The sequence below is a fragment of the Penicillium malachiteum genome, assembly GCF_028827825.1.
Source record: "Penicillium malachiteum strain IBT 17515 chromosome Unknown utg000003l:1.0-4950554.0:1.0-4952489.0, whole genome shotgun sequence".
In the NCBI taxonomy this organism is placed as follows: domain Eukaryota; kingdom Fungi; phylum Ascomycota; class Eurotiomycetes; order Eurotiales; family Aspergillaceae; genus Penicillium; species Penicillium malachiteum.
The window spans coordinates 54707-76994 of NW_026643096.1; the positions used below are offsets into that span (position 1 = coordinate 54707).

Genomic DNA, 22288 nt, shown 5'->3' on the forward strand with positions numbered 1-22288 from the left:
CCAGCTTCGGCAAAGGGATGTTCAGGATATCGAGTATCTAAATGCATTTCTCCATGAAACCCTCCGTTTTCATCCACCAGTTCCATCTGCACTTCTTCGCGTGACGCCGCCAGAGGGACTCATATGTGACAAAAGATATATCCCCCGAGGCGTCACCGTGTCTGTGCCGATGCATCAACTTGCAAGATGCGAGTATGGACTAGCCGTCTGATTCTGCAGATTGACAGAATTAACGGGTACAACGGACTCAATATACGTCCTTTCAAATGAATGTATGCCTGAGAGGTGGCTATCAAGCTCTTCTTTGATGCGCAAAACGCAAGGCTTTACCTCATTTTCCACTGGTACGTGTTACGTACTGACCATTGGTCTGCTGACTATGAGCACCCAACTAGAATTATGCAGTTAATTTCTTATAGGGCCATATGCTTGTATTGGAAGGAATTTAGCAATGGTGGAGCTACAAACTGGTACGGCTGCGCTGGTACAGCAGTTCAGAATTTCCTTTGCCCCCGGCGAAGACCGGTACAAATTATTGAATGGCAGTCTTGATGCATTTATGTTATTTACTGGTGATGTGCACCTGGTATTTGATGCCATAATGTCAGAGTAATATACTATTGACATGGAATTGGTAGCATAATGGAGTGCGACTTCAAATCAAACAGGAAGCAAAAGCTGAGACGCTGGGTGAGGGACGCAGACGGAGAGATGGATTGATGAAATCAGATGCTTCGTATTCTATCAAGAGAGAACCAACTATCTTTCTCGTTAGATTTTAGATGCCGTGCGAGGGTCAGTATTCATTTTCTCATTTTCACCGGACATGCAAAGTTTCCCATCTCCTGCACGATACACCTTCGCTCCTAATACCACAAGACGTCTACCCACATGCTCGACCTTACAAACAACCCTCATTTCATCGTCGATCTGGATTGCCTGGAAAAAGGCAATCCGTAAATTTTGACTCACTCCATAAAGGAAACAAAGTCCTGGTTTAGACACGGCCGCTAGCAAAACCGTCGTGAGATCATCGATCAAGGTTGTTGCGCACCCTCCATGGAGAGCTCCGGCTCCGTTTAACATCCCCTTTGTCACTTTGAGATGAAAGGTGATGATTGGCGTTAGGTGAGTGGATGTACTCTCGACCTGCAGGTTGCAGTCCTTAAGTGGGAGGCTCCACATCTATCAGACGCAGAGGTAATCAACATGATCCTTCACCTGGGCAATCGATCGGACTCATAAATGGCGTCCGATACTGCCACCCTATGTCTGCTCACCTTATTCGCTTTTGTAGTTAACTTTTCCAGTGCGGACTCAACCCGAGCTGGGAAATCTCCGGTAATAATGAGCAATTCCGACATGTTTTTTGTTGCTTGAAAGGATATGCCCACTTACAGGTGCATGTGGGTTCAAGTTGTAGAACTTGAATGTATGGTCTGCTTATTAGGAGAATGTTACGGGATAGGGGATCCCACGACAATTTAAATACAACGAGAGCTTGAATGATTATTAAGATACGTAGCACTAAATACACAGCAAGGGGGAGTATGCCGACTTTGCCAAGGAAACCGCTCCATTCCAAGGTTATCCAGGCTTGTGCTCACCGGCGGTGTTGTAATTTTTTGTGGGAAGGGAACGGATCATGATGTAGATGAGGCTCATATGGAGCATAGGGAAAGAGCTCGGGAAGAGGAAATCAGATATAGTCAACTGGTAGAGGCATTTTCGGGCGCCTTTGTTAGCGTATGACAATAAGGGATTGATTATAGGTGTTGCATTGGCTATCCCCTCCGGCTTTCTGGACGACATAGGGGGACATAGGGGGCCGTAAGCCAGTTGTGTTGATGAGTATAATCGGCATTTTACTCTCAATAATACTCACTGTTCGTTTGCAAAATGTGGCGGATTTTCCCGCTGCACCTGTTCTGGTTCTCACCTGTCTTCACTATCTTGGGAGGCGGTGCGCCCATCCTCTTCTTGATGATCTTGACCATGATTCCATATATTATGCCGGAAAATGAAAGGCATCTACGACACCGGAAATTACAAGATACCACTTTCCTACGCCATGACGTACGCTAAATTGATCATCTTGATACTCCCTTTTTCATCAAGGCCATTGAGAGCCGACCCAGAGTCTGAATTTAAATACCTGTCGTAGCGATATAATATGAGCGTCGCTCGCGCAGGATATAGTATCATTTCCACCACGTTGGTTGCCAAAATCGTCACATATGTGCTGCTGCAACTGGATACGTCCTGGCTGCTGCAACGAAAGCTGGGGCTGTCTGACACACAAAGACACCTACCCTGCCCAGGCAAACATGAGCGCTCTCTTCGTTGGATTCTCTCTCATAATATTGTGCCTGACGGTGGCTCTGGTCACCGTGGGGCTTTCCATCTCGACATTTGGACGAGGGTTAGGCAATATTACCCGCTCGCTCGCCACTTCTCTGGTACCAACTCAGTTCATTGGATGCATCTACACAATGATTACGGGCAATGAGACGTTTGGTCTCCTCATTTCTGGTCCTCTGTTAGCTTCCTCATTTCGGTTGGGATTAAACCAAGGTGATGACCCATGGCTAGGCCTCCCGTTTATTGTAGCCGGTGAAATAGGTGTTGTAATGACTAGTTATTTGGTTCATCGATTTATCACTAAACACGTGAGGGAGAAATTGAAGGTGTAGGAAAGATTGGAGAACCATATGATCATGATAATTTTGCCAGGTGAATAATGATTAATCAATGCGGGAGACAAAGCAACTTGAAGATGATCCAGTCGCCATCGGGAAGAAAATCCAACTGGATACCTCGTGCGCACTTGTCCATTAACTAATTTTCCAGTCACTGCTTTGAAAGATGGGACATCGAACAATGGAATATGAAGTTCCAAGGTTTGAACGCCATTTTAAAAGCCCAAACCTTGCATACAGTGAACTCGAAACATGTAAAAATTGAATTTTTTGATGCAGAAAAGATTCTTCTGCTAGTAGATGATACTAGTACTTTTAACCATAAATAGTCGGCCCTTCAGTTCGATGTGCCCCTCAAAATTTGGATATACTATTACACGTATCGCGCGAAGCAAGAGTACTGTTTTAGCGTGTGTGAGAATTGTACGGTTCAAAGTTCAAGTTGTGTGTGGACTCGGAGTTGTGGGGTGATGACCCACTTATATGTATATGCCCAGGTGTGGATCCCAACTTCTTGAACTGGAACCTGAAGGTGCACATGTGTACTAGTACTTCCTTCCTGCCAGTGCCCCAGTCGATAATAATGATGGCCACTGGCACACTGAGTTTCGCTGTCGAGAAGCTCCATTCTAGAGATCTCATCTTAAACTATGTATACGCTAGCCTAGGGGAAAGTGACATGAACAAATTCCACAGTGAGGGATGGAAAATTTCGACTATGAGGCTTCAAAAATGGGGCCAAAGTACATAGACCTAGACATGATCGGTCCAGAGGTATTTGATAAGATGACCTATTACCTCCATCTCTCCGTATCCACATCATCCATCCCATTGAGTCTTGACCATGCCATTGTCATGTATCCGTGATTATGTGGGTCCTCATAGAACGCTGGCCTGGTCAATAGTTCGGCAAATTGCGTCGCTCATTCGTTTCACCACGAGGGGATCGCGTGGAATCTCATGGCCACCCCCATGGTCATAGAGCGTTGCTCGACGACTGTCGCATAGACGATGCAACAGCAGCTGGCCTGGATACTCGTCATCTTTCCGCCCGACTATGTGACCGGTAGGAATAGGAATTCGCTCCATATCCTCGTTGGGGTGATATCGCCGGGTTGTGGGCCCACGCGCATCGAATGGGTTGCCGCTACAGATTATTATAGCGAATCGGAAGAGCAACTCGACCGGTTGGGATGGATACGTGGTCGAATGATGCAGCAGGAAGGATGCGGCCAGGGATCCACCCTGAGAAAACCCCATGATACCATCGAACGGTCCTTGCTCTTCAATGAGTTCGTTAATGAGCTGATATGCGGTGTGGATGCTTTCTGCCGAGTCCCAGTCGTAGTAGGAAAGGAAGGGGCCATCGTAGTACTTTTCCACTCCTGTGGGGATTCATTAGAAACAAGAAATTCGCAAAGCATCGAATGGAACAGGGCCGTTACCGTTCCGAGGCTCACTCTCGATCTCGCCATCTACATAGACAAACTCGCATTCTGTGTTCAGCTCGGCATTCAGGGATGCTTTAAGAAGAGCTGAGACAACACAGAACAGCAGTTTCAATTAATGTCGTTCGGTAATGGATTGTCTTCGCGATGGGCTCACCTGTTTGTGTTTCAAATATCTATGAAAATCAAATACATCCGAATGTTAACATTGTTCCGTCACCTCGATTGGAAGGGATCACTTCACTCACCTGAGAATTAGTTCCCATTCCATGGAGACAAAGCACTCGCATTTTGAAAGTGCGTGGCTTCAAAGACTTGGACGGTCATGTATCACGCACTGTAGAACGTTTTTATATTGCCAGCAATTTGTACTGAGCGAGCTTTTCGAGGCAAATGGGTATGTAATAGTGTGTGCTGAGCTAACCGTAAGCGGCGAATGCCCAGGATGTCACAGCCCAAAGTACTATCGAGTTGATTCGTAAGTGCGAAGTGTACTCTGTTATCGAATCCTTTGCTTGAGAGGTAAAGGATCTCGAGCTCTGACTTCTCCAGGTATGATCCATGGGAAGTATGGTGGAGCTTAAGCATGTCTCGTTGGGGGCCAAAGTGCAGCATCCGTGCGATCTCCACCTGGGCAGGGGGCTAGGTTCCGCCCCCGGGGCCCCCAGTACAGGCTAAGTAAACAATGGGATTGTTTCTCCCTAGGCTTCTTGTTAGTCTTTGTCTGAAGGCACCTAGGCTGTTCCTCGAAATGGAAAAAAAATCCAAAAAATGAATATTTTCGATTCCGAAGTTTTATTCGAATTTGAACTACATTGAAATAGTCTCTATTCTGGCCAGCTGTAGGGAGTATTCTGCATTGCATTAACAGGAAACATTCTGCCGGTTATTATATACCGCCAAGAGTTCCGCTCGAGAATCTTGGAAGTGGGTCTTGTAACCTTGTAAGATGCATATAGGGGTGAAGAATCTGAAGTTTTGAAAGATAAGGTGTCCTATTCAATCGAAATCTTTACGCACATTGAATCCTAACAAGGCTATTACTCCGAAAATGAAACTGATAAAAAAAACAAAATTCTGCAACTGCGACGAAGTACACACGTGTTTATCGGTGTGGGTTAAATGCTATGCAGTCAGCACGCCATCGTGAGTATCAATTGGGATTAAGGTGACATCAACTTACAGGTGTCGCAAATATTTGAAACACTGACTAGGCACCAGCTTCTCAACACGGAGGAATTAGATCTTCGCGCTAGCTTCAAGCTCTTGAGCCGTCCGGCCCCGGGGGCCGCTTCGCAGTCCACCGACAAAAACAAGAACGGATAAGCACTAAGAAACAGACGATGTCCATGGGAATTTTGAAACACCATACATCTAGTTCAGCATTGTCGAATCCTACATCCCTACTTGATAATTTTATGAAATCTGACGAATTACCGTTCACATTGAAAATTTCTCTAAAGATCAGACCTAGTTGATTAAATCGAAGACAACAAGACTGAACCACTGTTTGAATATCTATTCGAAGCATCTGAAAATTGATAAAACTACCATCATGCCTTGTGTCAAGGCTGACGAGAAGCCCATGCCCATAGCAGTTGTTGGGATGAGCTATAGATTTCCTGGGGGGAGCCAATTCTGAGGAGGCTCTTTGGGATATGCTCGCAAATGGTCGAAATGCGTGGTCAAAAGTTCCAAAGGACCGCATGAATGCAGACGCATTTTATCACCCCGACAATGGAAGAAAGGGATCTGTAAGTATGATCAATTGGGAGAATACCTCCTTCAATGGGCCACATAAAAGTCTGACATGATTCAGTTTAACGTTCACGGTGCTCATTTTCTAAAAGACGACATTGCGGCCTTTGATGCCCCATTTTTCTCAATCTCCGCAAACGAGGCCAAAGCGATGGATCCGCAGCAGCGGATGCTACTAGAGACAACCTATGAAGCCTGTGAGAATGGTAAGCTACCACGGCATTTCCACTCCGGATTAAGGCGATTAATTATTGTCAACCTCTAGCTGGAATACGACTGGAAGACGTCGTGGGTAGCAAGACGGCATGTTTTGTCGGCACCCTCTCCAATGATTATGGGGAAAACCTGCACAAAGACATGGAATTTAGTACGAGATATCATATCACAGGTAGCATCACATCCCTGCTCGCCAACCGAATCTCATGGTTTTTCGATCTCAAGGGGCCCAGCGTGATGCTTGACACAGCTTGTTCTTCCAGTCTAGTGGCTTTCCATCTGGCGTGTCAAAGCTTACGCTCAGGAGAGGCTACATCGGTCAGTATATTGCCTCGGGAACACGTAGAATCCGCACTGACGTAAACATAGGCCATTGTCGGAGGAAGCAGCATTATGTTGAGCCCGGACTTCTTCATCCTCTTGTCCGCACCAGGCTTTCTCGGTCCGGATGGCAAATCCCATTCATTTGATAATAAAGCCAACGGCTATGGTCGTGGAGAGGGCGCTGCCTCTGTCATCCTTAAACCACTAGACGCTGCATTGCGCGATGGTGATCCAATTCGGGCCATCATTCGAGGCACGGCGACCAATCATGACGGGAAAACACCGGGCATTTCCCTTCCGAGCCAGAAAGCCCAAGAGGAGCTGATACGCTCTGCCTATCGCAATGCAGGTTTAAGTATGGCCCAAACAGGGTATGTCGAAGCGCATGGAACGGGGACCCAAGCCGGAGATCCCCTCGAAACTAGTGCCATTGGTAACACCATTGGGCTCAGCAGATCTACCGCAGATCCCCTTTTGGTTGGCTCAATCAAGAGTAACATTGGTCACCTTGAGGGAGCCAGTGGTCTTGCAGGCATTATCAAGGCGGTTTTGATAGTCGAGAAGGGCCTAATTCCAGCGACTGCAGGATTCCAAAGTCCAAATCCCAAATTGCGCCTTGAAGAGCAGAGTTTACAGGTATGTTAAACATGATAAGTCTGGGATATCCGAGCCTGGAGTATGCGAGATTGAAATAACATCTGAATAGGTTGTTAGCAAGCTGACCCCATGGCCTCATAAAGGGCTCCGACGAGTCAGTGTGAATTCCTTCGGCTTCGGTGGCGCCAATGCTCATGTGATCCTGGATGATGCATACCATTACCTCCAAGATTTGGAACAAGCAGAGGACGTAATTAGCCACACGAATCCAAAAGGTGACGACGAGCCACTACGAGATGATGTCTCAGCGACTGGATCTGATAACACGAGTGCATCTGATTGGCAACTCATCCCTTCCGATTCCTCTAGAGTGTTTGTTTTGTCGTCCCACCATGAGGAGGGATGTGTCTCCATTTCTCAGTCTCTGCAACAATACCTGGGTAAGAAAGGAGATGAAGAATCCACTGCCGAGCTATTAGACAGTCTCTCTTACACTTTGAGTGAGAGACGGAGTAAGCTGATGTGGAAGACCTTTGTGGTGGCCTCCTCCGCCGCTCAACTGAATGAGAGTCTCCAGAAGATATCCCGCCCTGTGAAATCAGCGCCCGTTCGATCACTTGCGTTTGTTTTTAGTGGTCAAGGTGCGCAATGGGCGACTATGGGTAACGAACTGTTAGTCTTTGACAGTTTCCGAACTTCTTTAGAGGCAGCAGGGTCCTACCTAAAATCCATGGGCTGCAGATGGGACTTAATAGGTACGCATTATCCCCTCAAAGAAAAGAATATCTACTGAAACCAAGTAGAGGAGCTCGGACGCAATTCCGATTCTTCCAATATCAATCAGTCTGCCTTCAGTCAGCCGATCTGTACCGCGATCCAAGTCGCGTTGGTTGAACTTCTCGCACATCTACAGGTGCGACCGCGTGTTGTCGTTGGTCATTCTAGCGGTGAGATCGCAGCTGCATATGCCATCGGGGCGCTTTCGCGTGAAGCCGCATGGAAGATCGCTTATCATCGAGGACGTCTCTGCGAGAACATGAATTACATGAAGGCTCACACAGCGGGTTCAATGATGGCCGCCAATCTCTCTGAACAGGAAGCTCGGGACGTTTTGGACCAGAATCCAACCCTTCGTGTAGTCGTGGCGTGCATCAACAGTCCTTCATCGGTCACTCTGTCAGGAGACTGTGATGACCTTGAGAGCCTTGGGTCCATCTTGGCATCGAAAAGCGTCTTTGCTAGACGTCTTAAAGTCGAGAATGCTTACCACTCACCTCAAATGGAGATCATTGCCAGGGAATATAAAGAGAGCCTCAGTGACATTAAGGATCTCACACCAAAGCAAGAAAGCTCGGGGCGCATGTTCTCATCCGTGACAGCTTCAGAAATCAAAGCCGAAGATCTCACCGCGGATTATTGGGTCAGGAATATGGTGTCTCCAGTGAGGTTCAGTGCAGGTGTGCAGGCTATGCTTCGTCCCGTGGGAAGGAGAGTTCGCGGTGGGCGGGCGGCAGTCGATGTCATGATCGAGCTTGGACCTCATTCAACGCTCAAGGGACCTTTGAAGCAAATCTTGGACAACGATGAAATGGAGGTTCCGTACTTCAACCTCCTAGCACGGGGTAAATGCGGTCTCTCGACGACTCTTCAGGCTGTTGGCGGCTTATTTCTCCGGGGAGTGAACGTGGATATCTTACGGGCGAATCGTCTGGACTATTTGGACAGCAGTGCGCTCAGGGTCCTCACAGACCTTCCTTCATATCCCTGGATGCATTCTCATCGGTTCTGGTATGAGTCTCGCTTGAGTCATGATTATCGTCACCGGGCACACCCTCGTCACCATCTCCTTGGTGCCCCCCACGTCGGACCACAATACACTAGAGCCTCGATGGAGAAACTATTTGCGAGTTTCTGACGCTCCTTGGATCCGCGAACACGTCGTTCAATCCCGTATTATTTATCCCGGTGCGGGATTTCTGGTAATGGCTATTGAGGCGGCTTCTCAGCGTGCTGATGCATCAAAGACGGTGAAAGGGTTCGAGCTGCGAAATGTGCAGATCAGCCGAGCGTTACATATTCCAGAAGATGAAGAGGGCGTGGAGACCATTCTTCACCTACGCCCTCATAATGCAAATAGTCAAATAAAGGGCTCCAGTTGGGAAGAATTTGTCATCTATTCCTACCAGTCTAAACAGGGCTGGTTGGAACACGCGCGCGGCCTAATTGTTACCCACTATCATTCCAAACAGCCAGGCTTTGATCAGCATCGGGAAAACATGGAAGAGATTCGGCTTCATCGGGAGAATTGTCTGCAATATTCTCAATCCTGCTCATCAACAATCCCAACTGATGCGTTCTACGATACCTTGGACCAGATGGGTATGCACTTCGGCCCGGATTTTCGCAACTTGTCTAGCATCCAATTTAGCCAAAACCAGAGTCTCTGTCAACTACATATCCCAGACACCCAATCACAAATGCCAGAAATGTTTGAGTTCAAGCATACAATTCATCCGATCACACTCGACAACATTTTTCACATGGTTTTACCCTCGCGGATGCGGTCGGGTGCGTCGATGGATGCGCATGTTCCGGTATCATTGCAGAGTCTGTACATTTCTGCTGATATCAAGAACACCCCTGGGTCACTTCTCAGTGGCCAGGCGACTGTTTCACGGGAGGATGAAAGTGGCTTTGAAGCAACTGTCGCTATTTCTGACTCCGACTGGGACAGCGTCCAGCTGGTGATTAAAGGCCTGGAACTGAAACGCTTGGCCACAGTTCCTCAGAATGATTCATCTGATAGAACTAGCCCCCACTCAAGAAAGGTGGTTTTTCACTCGAGTTGGAAAGAGGATGTCGACTTTATTGATCGGGAACGCGCTGCCCAATTATTTACAACGGGTCTAGGGTCGGGATCTCAAGACCATATCATGATCAGGGAATTGGAACAGACGGCTCTCATCTATATGGAACGTTGTTTACGAACAGTCCGGAAATCCGGCATCGGGAACCTGGCAGTCCACCACAAGCTCTTTGTCAACTGGATGCAGGATAATGTTGACAAGTTCGCAGACCAAAAAGTGACGTTGAGCCTGGACTCCGAGCAGAGACTGATCGAGAAAACACGAGTCCAGAGCATCGATGGTAGCATTATGTGCCAAGTTGGTGACCACCTTGAGACCGTCCTTCAAGGCCATATGGAGCCGCTTGAGGTGCTCTTGCATGAAAACCTGCTCCATGAATACTACGCCAATGGATTTGGCCTGGACAGAGTATATCATCAACTATCATCATATCTTGATCGACTGGTGCACAAATACCCCAACATGAGATTCCTCGAGATTGGTGCAGGCACAGGCGGTGCCACTCTCCCAGTGCTACAAACCCTTGGTGGAAATGGCGATCATCCCGCTCGATTCAAATCATACACATTTACAGACATCTCATCGGGATTCTTCGGAAAGGCGAAAGCCAAATTTGAAGATTGGGAAAAGTACCTCTCATATCAAATGCTCAACATTGAGAACGATCCCCAAGGCCAAGGCTTCCAGGAACATCGATACGATGTTATCATTGCTGCCAACGTTCTGCACGCAACTCAAACTATGGATCGCACGATGTCTCATGTCCGAAAGCTCCTCAAGCCAGGTGGAAAGCTCATCATGATCGAGATTACGCAAGAGCTGATGCGTATCCCAATGATTATGGGAATTCTACCGGGCTGGTGGCTTGGGGAGGAGGATGGCAGACATGGTGGCCCGACTTTGAATCCGAAAGGATGGGATACACTGCTCCGTCGTCGAGGGTTCAATGGAGTTGAGATTGGCCTTGCTGACTATAGTGAATATCAGGAAGATGAGCTGTTTAGTGTCATTGTCTCCACTGCCGATTCAAGTACCTCGGATGTCTCATGCTCAGAACCCCAAACACTGATAATTCTGCCGGAGCGGAGAGGACATCAGAGCGAGGATGGTATTGTCAGCTTGAAGGCTGCACTAAGCCAGCAAGGTCATCGTGTCTCTGTATCCTTCTTAACCGATTTACCCTCGGACTTGGCAGAGTTCAACTGTATAGTCCTCCTAGAGCATGACAAGCCAATCCTCCCAAATGCTACTGGCGAAGTATTTGATGCAGTCCAACGGTTGCTTCTCACTTCCAAGCAAGTCCTTTGGATTACCAAAGGTGGTGCCATGGATACGCCCATACCTGAAGCGAATATGATCGTTGGTCTCGCGAGAAGTATCCGGGCGGAACAACCTGGTTCTCTTATCTCAACACTCGATCTTAGTTCGGACTTGAAGCTGGTTGCAAAATGGATAGTTGACATTTTGCAGATTCAACTTGCCTCACCAGCCCTGAGCCTTCACTCCCGTGATTACGAATTTGTGGAAAGAGATAAATCAATCATGATCAGCAGACTCGGAGAGCTCAAGTCTGTCAATAGTATGGTTGTTTCTCATTCCGGTACACAGCCCGTCACCATTCCTTTCACATCTTCAAGGTGTCCCCTTAAACTCCAGATCAAGGTGCCCGGTCTTCTTGATTCTTTACAGTTCACAGAGGATGAGGAGACAAGCCAACCCCTTCCTGATGACGAAGTGGAGGTGGAGGTTAAGGCTACCGGCCTAAATTTCCGAGATGCCATGGTCGCTATGGGCAAATTCCCCGGTACTTTTGGCGCGGAATGCAGCGGAAGGGTGACGAGGATTGGCCAAAAGGTCACGAAGTTCAAACCTGGTGATCGAGTCTGGACTGCCTTGATGGGTTCCTTCAGATCGACAGTTCGATCCCACGAGTCACTCTTCCAGCAAATTCCAGAAACTATGAGCTACGAATCTGCCGCTTCCTTGCCCATTGTGTACATGACTGTGTATTATTCACTCTTCGAGGTTGCGCGCATGCGACGTGGTGAGAGGATTCTCATTCATGCCGCTGCAGGTGGTGTTGGACAAGCAGCGATTATTCTGGCCAAGACACTTGATGCTGAAATTTTTGCCACTGTCGGCTCAGAGCAGAAGAAGAAGGTCATCATGGATCTCTATGGCATTCCTGAAGATCACATCTTCAACAGCCGAGACCTCACGTTTGCTAAAGGCATCAAGCGGATGACGGGCAATCGCGGCGTAGACATCGTTCTGAACAGCTTGGCTGGCGAAGCCCTTCGGTTATCATTCCAGTCACTGGCCATGTATGGCCGATTTATCGAACTGGGGAAGACAGATATTCTGGGCAATAGTGGCTTGGATATGGCCTCCTTCGAGGGAAATATTACATTCTCCTCGGTTGACATCGCCGCCATTATGAAGGATGACCGACAGACCGCTGGCAGAATCTTGGGTGAAATCGCAGTCCTGTTACGTATCGGCGTCATCAAAGAAATACAGCCCATAACTGTGTACGACTACTCCAATATTGAGAAAGCCTTCCGGGTCATGCAGTCGGGGTCTCACGTTGGAAAGCTAGTGCTCCGGCCCACAGAATCTAGCATCGTGAAGGTACGTAAGAGACTCAAGCACTGTCCATGAGATGCTAATAAGAAATCAAGTGTGACCCAAGGAGCCAATTTCCCATCCACTTCAACCCCGACGACACATATCTCCTCGTCGGTGGTCTCGGTGGCTTGGGAAGAAGTATTGCACAGTGGATGGTTAGCCACGGCGCCAAAAACCTTGTATTTATTTCCCGATCTGGACCCAAGAGCCCAAAGGCACAGGACCTCGACAGTCAGCTGCAGAAAGCAGGTGCAAATATAGCCATCTATGCCTGTGACGTGGCCGACAGAAACGCGCTGCAAACGGTCCTTTACACTTGTAGTCAAACTATGCCACCGATCCGTGGAGTCATCCAGGGAGCGATGGTCTTGGAGGACAGCCTGTTTGTGAACATGACGACCGAGAAATTCCGTATTGCTGCTCGCCCCAAGGTCCAGGGATCACGAAACCTACACGATCTTCTACCTCGTGATCTCGATTTTTTCACCATGTTGTCCTCGTCGGCTGGTGTTATCGGTAGTCGAGGTCAAGGGAACTATGCAGCCGGGAACACATATCAAGATGCGTTGGCTGCCCATCGTCGATCTCAAGGGCTGGCTGCGTCGACAATTGACCTCGGATTGATCATGGATGTGGGTTACGTGGCTGAAAATGCAGAGACCCAAGAAAATCTGAAACGATGGGGATTCGTTGGCATTCCCGAACAGGAGCTCCTGAACATTCTTCGAGGTTCCATTTCTACTGCCAAGCCCTCATCCGATAATGACACGCCCTTTCAACTTACAACTGGTCTCGGTACCGGAGGTGTGATTCAAGCAAATCTTGGCGGCGAATTCCCATATTACTTCCATGATGCGCGGTTCTCTCATTTGCGCAACGTGGACATCAACTCAGCGGTGCTCGCAGGTGCCAGCGGAAACAGCAACAAAGAGGTTCGAAGCTTGTATGTTCAGCTAGAACATGCGAAGACTCTCGAAGCCGCTCGGGAGATCATTGGTGCGGCTTTCCTTGAGAAGGTCTCGAAACTCCTCCTGGTATCGGTGGATGATATTAACCCAAGCAAAGCCTTGCATGAGTATGGGGTAGACTCCCTCGTTGCCGTGGAGATTCGCAACTGGGTCTTCCATGCGGCGCGTTCCAACGTGTCTGTGTTTGATATTCTAAGTAATGACCCTATTACGGTGTTATGTGACAAGATCGGGAGACTTTGTCCTCTTTTGAAACCTTTGGTGGATGCCAGTTTAGAGAAGTGAGCTGTTCCCTCTGCTCAGGCAAAGGTGATCTTTATGATAGAGCTACTTGATGCCATGTTTATTTTTGAGTTATAAGATTTGATGAGCCTCAGAAATAGTTCAATCAATCGATTCCTTCACATTTCTGCAAAGCATCTTCGGGTACGTTGCTTCTTAAAATTTTAACAATGCAGATTCCTATCTTATCCCATTAAGACAACAAGACATCACCAGTCGGCCATACTAAAAGATCTTTTAGAATCTCTGGGGTTGGCATTTCTAACACAAACTTAGCTGTACACGAGCCTCGTCTCTTGCGCATTCTCCATCATTATCTTCTATCTTCGCTGGAAGTGGTTTATTGGCAAGCGGTGTCAGTCTGAATCCGTGTCTTCTGTGCCCAACAGGATAATCCAGAGTTTGAGAGTGGTTGGTGACTCGCTGATCCCATACCAACACGGTACCTGCTTCGTACCTAATCCGACAAGAGAAGTCTTGCCTCTTTGCAATATGATCGAAAAGGAATTTCAAGATACAATCGGACTCCTCCTGGTCAAATCCAACAATCCTTTTCGTATACACCGGGTTGACATCTACAAATATATATGAATACGTAGGCCAGACTTTCTCGCTTCCTTGATGAAGGACTCACATAATGCTTTCTGCTTTGTAACAGGGTGCACAAGCACGATAGGATGCTCAGCTTGAAGAACCCCTCGCCGCATAACCGCTTTCTTGCCATGTTTCAGCTCTGCGCTGACGCCATCGTTGTTGCTATGAATTGCAGTAAGACCTTCTAGACGCTTGCGGAATCGGGGCGATAAGCTACTGAATGCTCTGACACTTGAGCTCACAAGCGTATCTCCACCAGCGGTAGTTGGAGATTCAAGCATAGCAATGAATGTTGTTCCAGGGGGCTGTTTCTCTGGACTTTGGTCAGTGTGCCATTGTACAGGGCTCCGACCGGCCCATGATTGGCGCACACGAAGGTCACTATCAACATGCGAAGTCAGTCATCCGTTCTAGGACAATGAAAATCTGTAAGGTGTGATACTTACTCCTTGTGGTCGTAAATGATCATATGCTCTTCCGACCCGGCGGCGGGATGAGGGGCCCATCCATGGATATGAAGTGGACCAAAATGACGAACAATTTCCTTTTGTTTTTCGAAGCCTATGTTGATAAAATCCTGGTCTCTGAAAACCAAGGCGCCTCGTTGGGCTGCCAGAAGAGCCAATTCGTCCAAGCCCGCACTGTTCAGTGTGGAAAGTTGAACCCCATGGATCTCAGTTCCAACATGCGGTGAAATATCCCACATCTTAGTGACACTTTTCAATAGATTGGGCATCTTGGGATCAGCGCGGTGACCAGGATCAAAGTGGTCAAAAGTTCCAATATCTTCCACTGTCTCAAGGGGATCATAGAATGCTATGAAAATTAGCGCGTTGAACGATCCAACTTGAAATGAGCCCTTCAAGTTGAGATCAACGAAGTAAAGCTGGGGGTATTTCCATACGCATGTATTCTGGGTACAGAGGTTCTCCATTCTCATTTTTCTCTCGAGTGATTACGCCCGGCATGATTGTACTAGTAGTTGTGGTAGACATAGATGAAATGGAAACTTGAAGTCAAGTTCAAGTTCAAGTTCTCATAGTACGACCTTGAATGTTACTAGAAATCGCTTCTTACACAAAAACATTTAAAGTCACGGTGTCAATGCCACATAATATATAATTCAAATTGGTACTACCAAGTTTTTTCTTCCTTCTGTCCATATTATTCTTCGACTACTACCATCATGATCGGTCTAGTTGGCAATGGAACTATCTCAACGCCCAGATGTGCACAGTTGGCCGCGCGGCCAAATCCTAATAGTGATACCAACATTGAATTAATTGATGTCAACTGGTCAACTGGTGGCCGCCTTCAAGTTATCGGTTATCAATCCGACAATCATTGAAATCACTGTGTAATATGATTCAATGTTCATGGCCTTGGGGCCTTTGAAAGAGAAAATAATAATAAAAAATAAAGCACTCTCTATGATCTCTCCAATTAAGTCAGTCGGAACAGATTAAACAAAGAATGTCGTTTAGTAATCTCAAGACATCACTTCCTTATGTAGTAGAAGATAAGGTCCCTCACATGTGGAACAACTTATATATTTTGGTTTTTGTCTGAAGAATTCTAAAACAAACCTTGGAAATAGTCTAAGAGTTATATACAAGCCAACTTGAGAATTAATTGATATCTTCCGGAATCCAATCGGGCATTATTCTCAAAAATCATGTCTACAACAGACAAGACTCAATCAACATCCCTAGATGAGCTGGAGACCAAAGGCGATACGTCTATTGCCGTAAATGGAGGCGCTTCCGAGTCTTCACCTGAGTTTAATCGCTTTCTTGAATTAGATAAATCTCTTAATAAAGAGGCGAAGAAAAAGTTACTGAGAAAATGTCAGTGATGAAATGATCTCCAGAAGGTTGTCAACTTCGAATCATTTTCTGACCTTTTCTAGTGGATTTACGCTTGCTTTCAACTTTGAGCTTCTTATACTTGATGTGCTCTTTAGACAAATCCAACGCAGGAAATGCCAAAGTAAGTTGCATTTGAGTATTCATATTGATCCTTCTCAGTGGAATATAGCCTCAAGGAAGGTACTAACATGCTATCTACAGTTATTCGGCTTCTTAGCAGATATTGGAATGAGTGATACTCAATACAACCTTGGTCTAATGTACTTCTTCTTCACATACGGTCTTTTCGAGCCGATCTCAAACATCATGCTTCGAAGATTCGGGCCCAAGATTTGGTTTCCGCTCATCGTCTGCTCGTGGGGCCTCATCACAAGTCTGACTTCGCAAGCTCAGTCATACCCCGGATGCGTGGTGATCAGACTGATGCTAGGTATCACAGAAGCCGGCCTCTATCCAGGTGCCTACTTTATTCTTTCGATGTGGTACACTCCGAAGGAAATCGGTACTTGGATGGCAATTTTTTATGGTGCAAATACAACAGCTGGTGCCTTCGGCGGTGTTATCGCTTATGGCGTTGGGAATCTCGATGGGAGCCTAGGCTGGAGAGCATGGAGATGGCTCTTCTTGATTGAAGGTTCCATTACTATGTTTGCTGGTTTATGCTGCATTTTCTGCTTGCCGTGAGAACTTGTTCCCTCCACTTTCTTCACACATTTTTATTAACTCGAGCACAGATCATTCCCTCATCAATATGATACCAGCAAGCGTAGCTCTTGGCTGACTGCTAAGGAAATGGAATATGCGTCGCTTCGCGTCAGATATGCGAACGGTACTATTTCATCAACATACGAGTTCCGTTGGAGTGACGTTGTCGCAGCTGCCAAGGACAGAAAGACATACTTCATGTAGAATCCCATGTTCATACATCTTCAATACCGCCATTTTTGAAATGCTAACACATAACCAAGGATGATGTTATTTGGTGGGGAGGTTCAATCCCAACATATTCTTTATCCTATACTTTGCCGACGATGGTGGCCAACCTGGGGTATAGCAATGTTAAAGCGCAGGCCTCAACTACACCTCCCTACATTTTCGCGACCTGCATCTGCGTTGCCGTTGGCTATATTAGTGATCGGACACAAAGTAGATACTTATGCTTAATGGGCTCATACACACTTGGTCTCATGTGAGTATTCACGATCTTTCGGTCAGCTCTATATGGCTTCAGCTAACCAGATCCCTTTAGCGGTATTATTATTCTGTGGATTACTGTCCATTATCCCCACCTTTCCGGTGTGAGCTACTTTGCTATTTTCCTGGCAGCAGCTGGATATTCTGCACAAGCCCCTATTGTATGTTGTTTCCTTTATAACACATTCTCGAGCCGGCGCTAATATGACACCTATACGATGAAGGTCGGGGCATGGACCAGTTCGAATATTTTGAATCCCTCCAAACGAGCTGCCGCAATCGGACTCCTGACGCTATTTGGTAGTGTCGGAGGTGGTAGCATTGGATCTAATATTTATATTTCTAGTGAGGTATGTCAAACTTTAAAGAAGTTACTCATCCGTTCAGTATGTATCAACTGATCTAACTTTGAGCCATCTCTAGGCCCCCACATACCCTCTCGGATTTAGCCTCTCAGTCGGAGCGACTGTACTGGGCGCAATGATTCCCGCAACGATTCATTGGTACCTGATGCACAAAGAGAATTCAAGAAGGGATGATATGCAAATCGATAGTACTAACGTGGAAGCCCTGTACAGCGCTGATGAACTCTCGGAGATGGGGGAGGAAAGCCCATTATTCAGATTCATTTTGTAGAAATTTACAGGGAAATTCAAGCTTGGAAGAACATTGAATGTTCAAATGTTGCTTTCAAATGTTTACAATCTATCCATGTTTATTAGGTACGAGGTGTGAGTTTCCAAGGTTAGAAATATGAGAGATACTGCTATGCAGTAAACCGATATACAGTTCCAGTGGATCCACACATCACATAATCTCAAGTGCTACTAGTAGCTGTTTGAAATGTACGGAGGTCGGTCCGGAAAGTTCTCGCCAGAAATTATAATTTCTTTTTCTTGATATATTACCGGCCCTGTATGTCAGGTGTATAGCCTGCTGTATATTGGATGTATTGCCGTGTTACGTACTAGGCTAAATATTGCTTATAACACCCGTGGACACGTAGATCTTTATCTTTTACCCCGCCTACAGTCCGTACACCCCTTCACACTTTTATCCCACCTACACAGCTACACTTTTGTCCCACCTATACAGCTACAATGAAGACCAATATTGCGCAACGTGCTGTCATTGTATACCTAAGGGCCCAAGGACATGCCCCTAAGGAGATCAGTGAATTTATGAATATTCCACGGCGTACTATAGGAGACATATGGAACCGTGCACTCGAACGAGGTTTTCAGCCGAATCAGCGACCATTCAATATATCAGATGAAATGTTAGCTGATAAAGCACGTTCTGGGCGTCCATCTAAGCAAACAGATGAGCTTAAAACCACACTTGGGGCGAAAATCCGTGTAGACCGCTATGGGCGTGAGAAAACATGTGAACAGCTAGCTGCAGAGCTACGCAGTGAATCAGGTTAGTTATTCTAAGATTTGATATTTTATTTAGTGTGTTATTTAATATGTTATTTAGTATAATATTTGATGTGTTACTTGGTGTGTTATTTGATATGTTATCTCATATGTTACTTGATATGTTATTTCCTCTAATATTTCTTCTATAATTAGGGATTAATATATCAAAAACAACAGTTTGGCATGTACTACGAAAAATTGGCCTACGAAAAACAAAGCCTACACGTAAGCCTGGGCTTGCCGCTGAGCAGAAAAAACAACGTCTTGAATGGTGTTTAAAACACGCCCATTGGACTATAGAAGACTGGAAGAATGTGATTTGGACTGATGAAACTGCGGTTGTTTTATTACACCGTCGGGGTGGATATCGTGTATGGCGTACTTCTAGTGAGCGGTTCGTCCGAAGCTGTATTCGAGAACGTTGGAAGGGGGCCTCTGAGTTCATGTTTTGGGGTGCTTTTTCTTATGATCAGAAGGGCCCCTGTCATTGTTGGGTACCTGAAACTACAGCCCAAAAGCGTGAAGCAGAACACCAAATCGCCGAATGGAATACTGAATTAGAGCCTATTATGCGTGCAGAATGGGAGCTTAATTCAGGTATACAGCGATTAGGGCTACGCAATAAGCCTGGAAGACAACCTCAGTGGAGATGGACTCAGAAGAATGGAAAGCTTGCACGCAATTCGAAAGGTGGAATCGATTGGTACCGATACAACACCGTGATTTTAGCCCCAAAACTACTTCCATTCGCCCAAGAATGTGCTCGAATTCGAACGAAAACAATAGTTCAAGAGGATAAAGCACCAGCCCATTCACATCACTACCAACAGCGAATATTTGATATAATGGGGGTCCAACGAATGATCTGGCCTGGAAATTCGCCTGATCTAAATATGATTGAACCTGCATGGCCTTGGATGAAGAGATACACTACGCGAAAAGGAGCACCTAAATCGCGTAAAGAAGGGATTAAAGTATGGGAGGCTGCGTGGCGTGATCTACCACAGGCGCAAATTCAAGCTTGGATTGAACGTATACCATGGCATATACAGCAAGTCATTAGACTAGAAGGGGGCAACGAATACGGTGAGGGGCGTGATAAATTAGGTGAAGTAGCCCCTAGCGGGTTAGGTGATAACGCCTATAACAGCGGCAGCGGCAACGACAGCGACAGCGACAGCGACAGCGACAGCGACAGCGATATATGGGAAGATATGTGAATATTTACTGTTTCAAGCTGTTATTATATTTCAGTACTATATATTTCCGTTTTATATACATCTTGATTACGCGATATATTTCAATATTTACTGTATATAGCCTAGTGTGAGAAAAAGAAATTATAATTTCTGGCGAGAACTTTCCGGACCGACCTCCGTACGTTGAAATAGAAATTGCGCAAGGTCATGAGCGTAACGTCTTAGAATTCAAGGCAGAGAGGATGGCTGGGAGCCCCGCTTCAAATTCCTAGAGAATCATGCTAGTGCTAGTGATGATAGCCCTTCGAACTTAAAGATTTGAAGGTTTCGCATAACTTCCGAGGGTGAAAATTTGGACGAAAACAAAACAACAATGTGTTCCAAGGTTCCAAGGTTCGCTGTTATCACAGCCATTATGATAAGGGGCTGTTCAGCTGCGTGGCAATAGGCGGCGCGGCATGGTTCGGGCGGAAATTTATCGTCACGCACTCCAGCTTATCGTGATAGCCGCTCTTCTTATCGGCCTATCTTGATCAGCTATCAGCTCAGGAGATAGATAATTTCATTTATTTCAAATTTTTCTAGTTGATCGAATTGGATTGTGATAATGGGCCATAAAATGGAGAAAGCGAGCCATTCAAAGTTCCACCCTCAAAAATTCCATTGTACAACGTCCGGACCGTCACAAAATCCAACTGAAACATGCGACCATTACCAGCTGGTATCTACACGCCACTTCCTTCCTTCTTTAAAGATAATGAGGATTTAGGTGAGACTCAAGAATTGGGCAAGATGGATGGCAGAAGAGGAATGGCTGAAAGAGCGATATAATAGACCTCGAATCGTTCCAGAAGCATGTCAAATGTAGGAGATTGTATATGAAAACCCATTTGATTCACAGATCAGCTGATAGTATCGTTGCAAGTTATCGCAAAGTGCGGTACTATTCCAGTAATATCGGGATCCATGGGAGATGCTGTTCATTTGGTACGTGATAAAGAAGCATTCATTTAATTTTAGGAAAAGCCAAAAGCCTAACTGTGAAGGTAGAGTCATGAAGAAAGGAAACACTTGATTCAAGCTGCCCGAGTTGCTCTGGATGAGATCGATTTACATGATATACCGATTGTAGCAGGAACTGGAGCATCGAGTACTCGCGAGTCGATAAAGCTTTGTATCGATGCCTCGAAGGCCGGAGCGGACTATGTCATGGTAATACCGCCTGGATATTACGCAGGTACAATGCTTTCAAACATTGGCTCGGTCAAGAGGTTTTTCATGGATATCGCACAGGCATCCCCTGTTCCAGTGTTAGTGAGCCTTCCACTCTGAGTCCCAGATTAGCTATTAACGAGTTTTAGAATCATTTATAACTTTCCGGCAGTCTCAGGAGGAATTGACATGGACAGCGATTTGATTGTTGACATAATTAGATCATCACCCAACATCTGTGGAGTGAAGCTGACGTATGTAACAGCATATGAAGAAGGTGGCATGGATCCAAATTAAACTGGCTAATTCGATTCAATATGAATAGATGCGGAAATGTTGGAAAGTTGACAAGAATCATGGGTCAAGTATCCACTGCAGACTTCCAGAAAAGATATCCACGTTCTTGCACCAGTCCATTCCGGGCCATCAATGGGTTCATCGACTTCCTTCTCCCTTCAATTTCGGTGGGATCTTCAGGTGCAATTAGTGGATTGCCAAATATCGCCCCTGTAAGCAATCTTGACCTTAGATCCAATGATAACACTAACAAATCAAGAAATCGTGCGTGAGATTGTGGGATCTGAGCCAAAGCTCTACCACCGCCAAAGAAGCAGCCGAGCTTCAACATATGATTGCTCTTGCCGATGGAGTAGCCCTCAAAATTGGTGTAAGTTCATCCCTTCCTCGGGAATAGGAATTTTGATTCTGACAACCAGGTCGACTGCAGATTGCGGGGATGAAACTCCTGCTGCATCGCAAATATGGCTACAGCGAGAAGCCACGTCTGCCATTATTACCTATGGAAGAAACTGCAGCGGATGTCCTAAACAGTCCATTCCTGACTGAACTTTTGATACTGGAAGGCAAACTATAATCTCTATTAGTTTGTAGCAAAGTCCGGGGAACATTTGAATTTAGGGTGGATCCGGACTTCTCTCCATGTTGTCAGTTGATAAGGACGCGCCCGAGCGCAAGATAAGGCCGTTTTTCATTTCTCAACATTCTTTCTCCTT

The 22288-nt window shown here is 46.2% G+C and overlaps 7 protein-coding genes across 7 annotated transcripts; 5 read left to right on the plus strand and 2 right to left on the minus strand.

Annotated features, from left to right (window-relative positions):
* Window positions 1–274: 274 nt before the first annotated feature.
* N7483_006347 (uncharacterized protein) lies at window positions 275–613 on the plus strand (the record flags this gene model as incomplete). The annotated part of the gene is given in 2 exon segments (XM_057089784.1): window positions 275–404; window positions 420–613. 2 exon segments carry the CDS (start codon window positions 275–277, stop codon window positions 611–613), a joined length of 324 nt encoding a protein of 107 aa, XP_056944525.1.
* Window positions 614–3578: 2965 nt separating this feature from the next.
* On the minus strand, window positions 3579–4437 carry N7483_006348 (DUF341 domain protein; the record flags this gene model as incomplete). The annotated part of the gene is made up of 4 exons (XM_057089785.1): window positions 3579–4084; window positions 4145–4234; window positions 4305–4323; window positions 4396–4437. The coding sequence occupies 4 exons, from the start codon at window positions 4435–4437 to the stop codon at window positions 3579–3581; spliced, it is 657 nt and encodes a 218-aa protein (XP_056944526.1).
* A 1265-nt stretch (window positions 4438–5702) lies between these two features.
* On the plus strand, window positions 5703–13790 carry N7483_006349 (type I polyketide synthase; the record flags this gene model as incomplete). The annotated part of the gene is made up of 9 exons (XM_057089786.1): window positions 5703–5744; window positions 5794–5901; window positions 5967–6111; window positions 6171–6439; window positions 6491–7081; window positions 7152–7797; window positions 7846–8892; window positions 8924–12540; window positions 12591–13790. The coding sequence occupies 9 exons, from the start codon at window positions 5703–5705 to the stop codon at window positions 13788–13790; spliced, it is 7665 nt and encodes a 2554-aa protein (XP_056944527.1).
* Window positions 13791–14060: 270 nt separating this feature from the next.
* Window positions 14061–15321, minus strand: N7483_006350 (TauD/TfdA dioxygenase family protein; the record flags this gene model as incomplete). The annotated part of the gene is made up of 3 exons (XM_057089787.1): window positions 14061–14362; window positions 14422–14762; window positions 14828–15321. Coding segments are annotated over 3 exons (1137 nt in total), but the record flags the coding sequence as incomplete, so codon positions are not given.
* A 735-nt stretch (window positions 15322–16056) lies between these two features.
* N7483_006351 (Major facilitator superfamily domain general substrate transporter) lies at window positions 16057–17158 on the plus strand (the record flags this gene model as incomplete). Its single annotated transcript, XM_057089788.1, has 4 exons — window positions 16057–16228; window positions 16291–16370; window positions 16451–16929; window positions 16984–17158. 4 exons carry the CDS (start codon window positions 16057–16059, stop codon window positions 17156–17158), a joined length of 906 nt encoding a protein of 301 aa, XP_056944529.1.
* A 122-nt stretch (window positions 17159–17280) lies between these two features.
* On the plus strand, window positions 17281–18079 carry N7483_006352 (uncharacterized protein; the record flags this gene model as incomplete). The annotated part of the gene is made up of 4 exons (XM_057089789.1): window positions 17281–17438; window positions 17499–17604; window positions 17668–17793; window positions 17867–18079. The coding sequence occupies 4 exons, from the start codon at window positions 17281–17283 to the stop codon at window positions 18077–18079; spliced, it is 603 nt and encodes a 200-aa protein (XP_056944530.1).
* A 2950-nt stretch (window positions 18080–21029) lies between these two features.
* Window positions 21030–22149, plus strand: N7483_006353 (dihydrodipicolinate synthase family protein; the record flags this gene model as incomplete). The annotated part of the gene is made up of 6 exons (XM_057089790.1): window positions 21030–21050; window positions 21114–21373; window positions 21425–21529; window positions 21601–21784; window positions 21832–21942; window positions 22003–22149. 6 exons carry the CDS (start codon window positions 21030–21032, stop codon window positions 22147–22149), a joined length of 828 nt encoding a protein of 275 aa, XP_056944531.1.
* Between the last annotated feature and the right edge of the window lie 139 nt (window positions 22150–22288).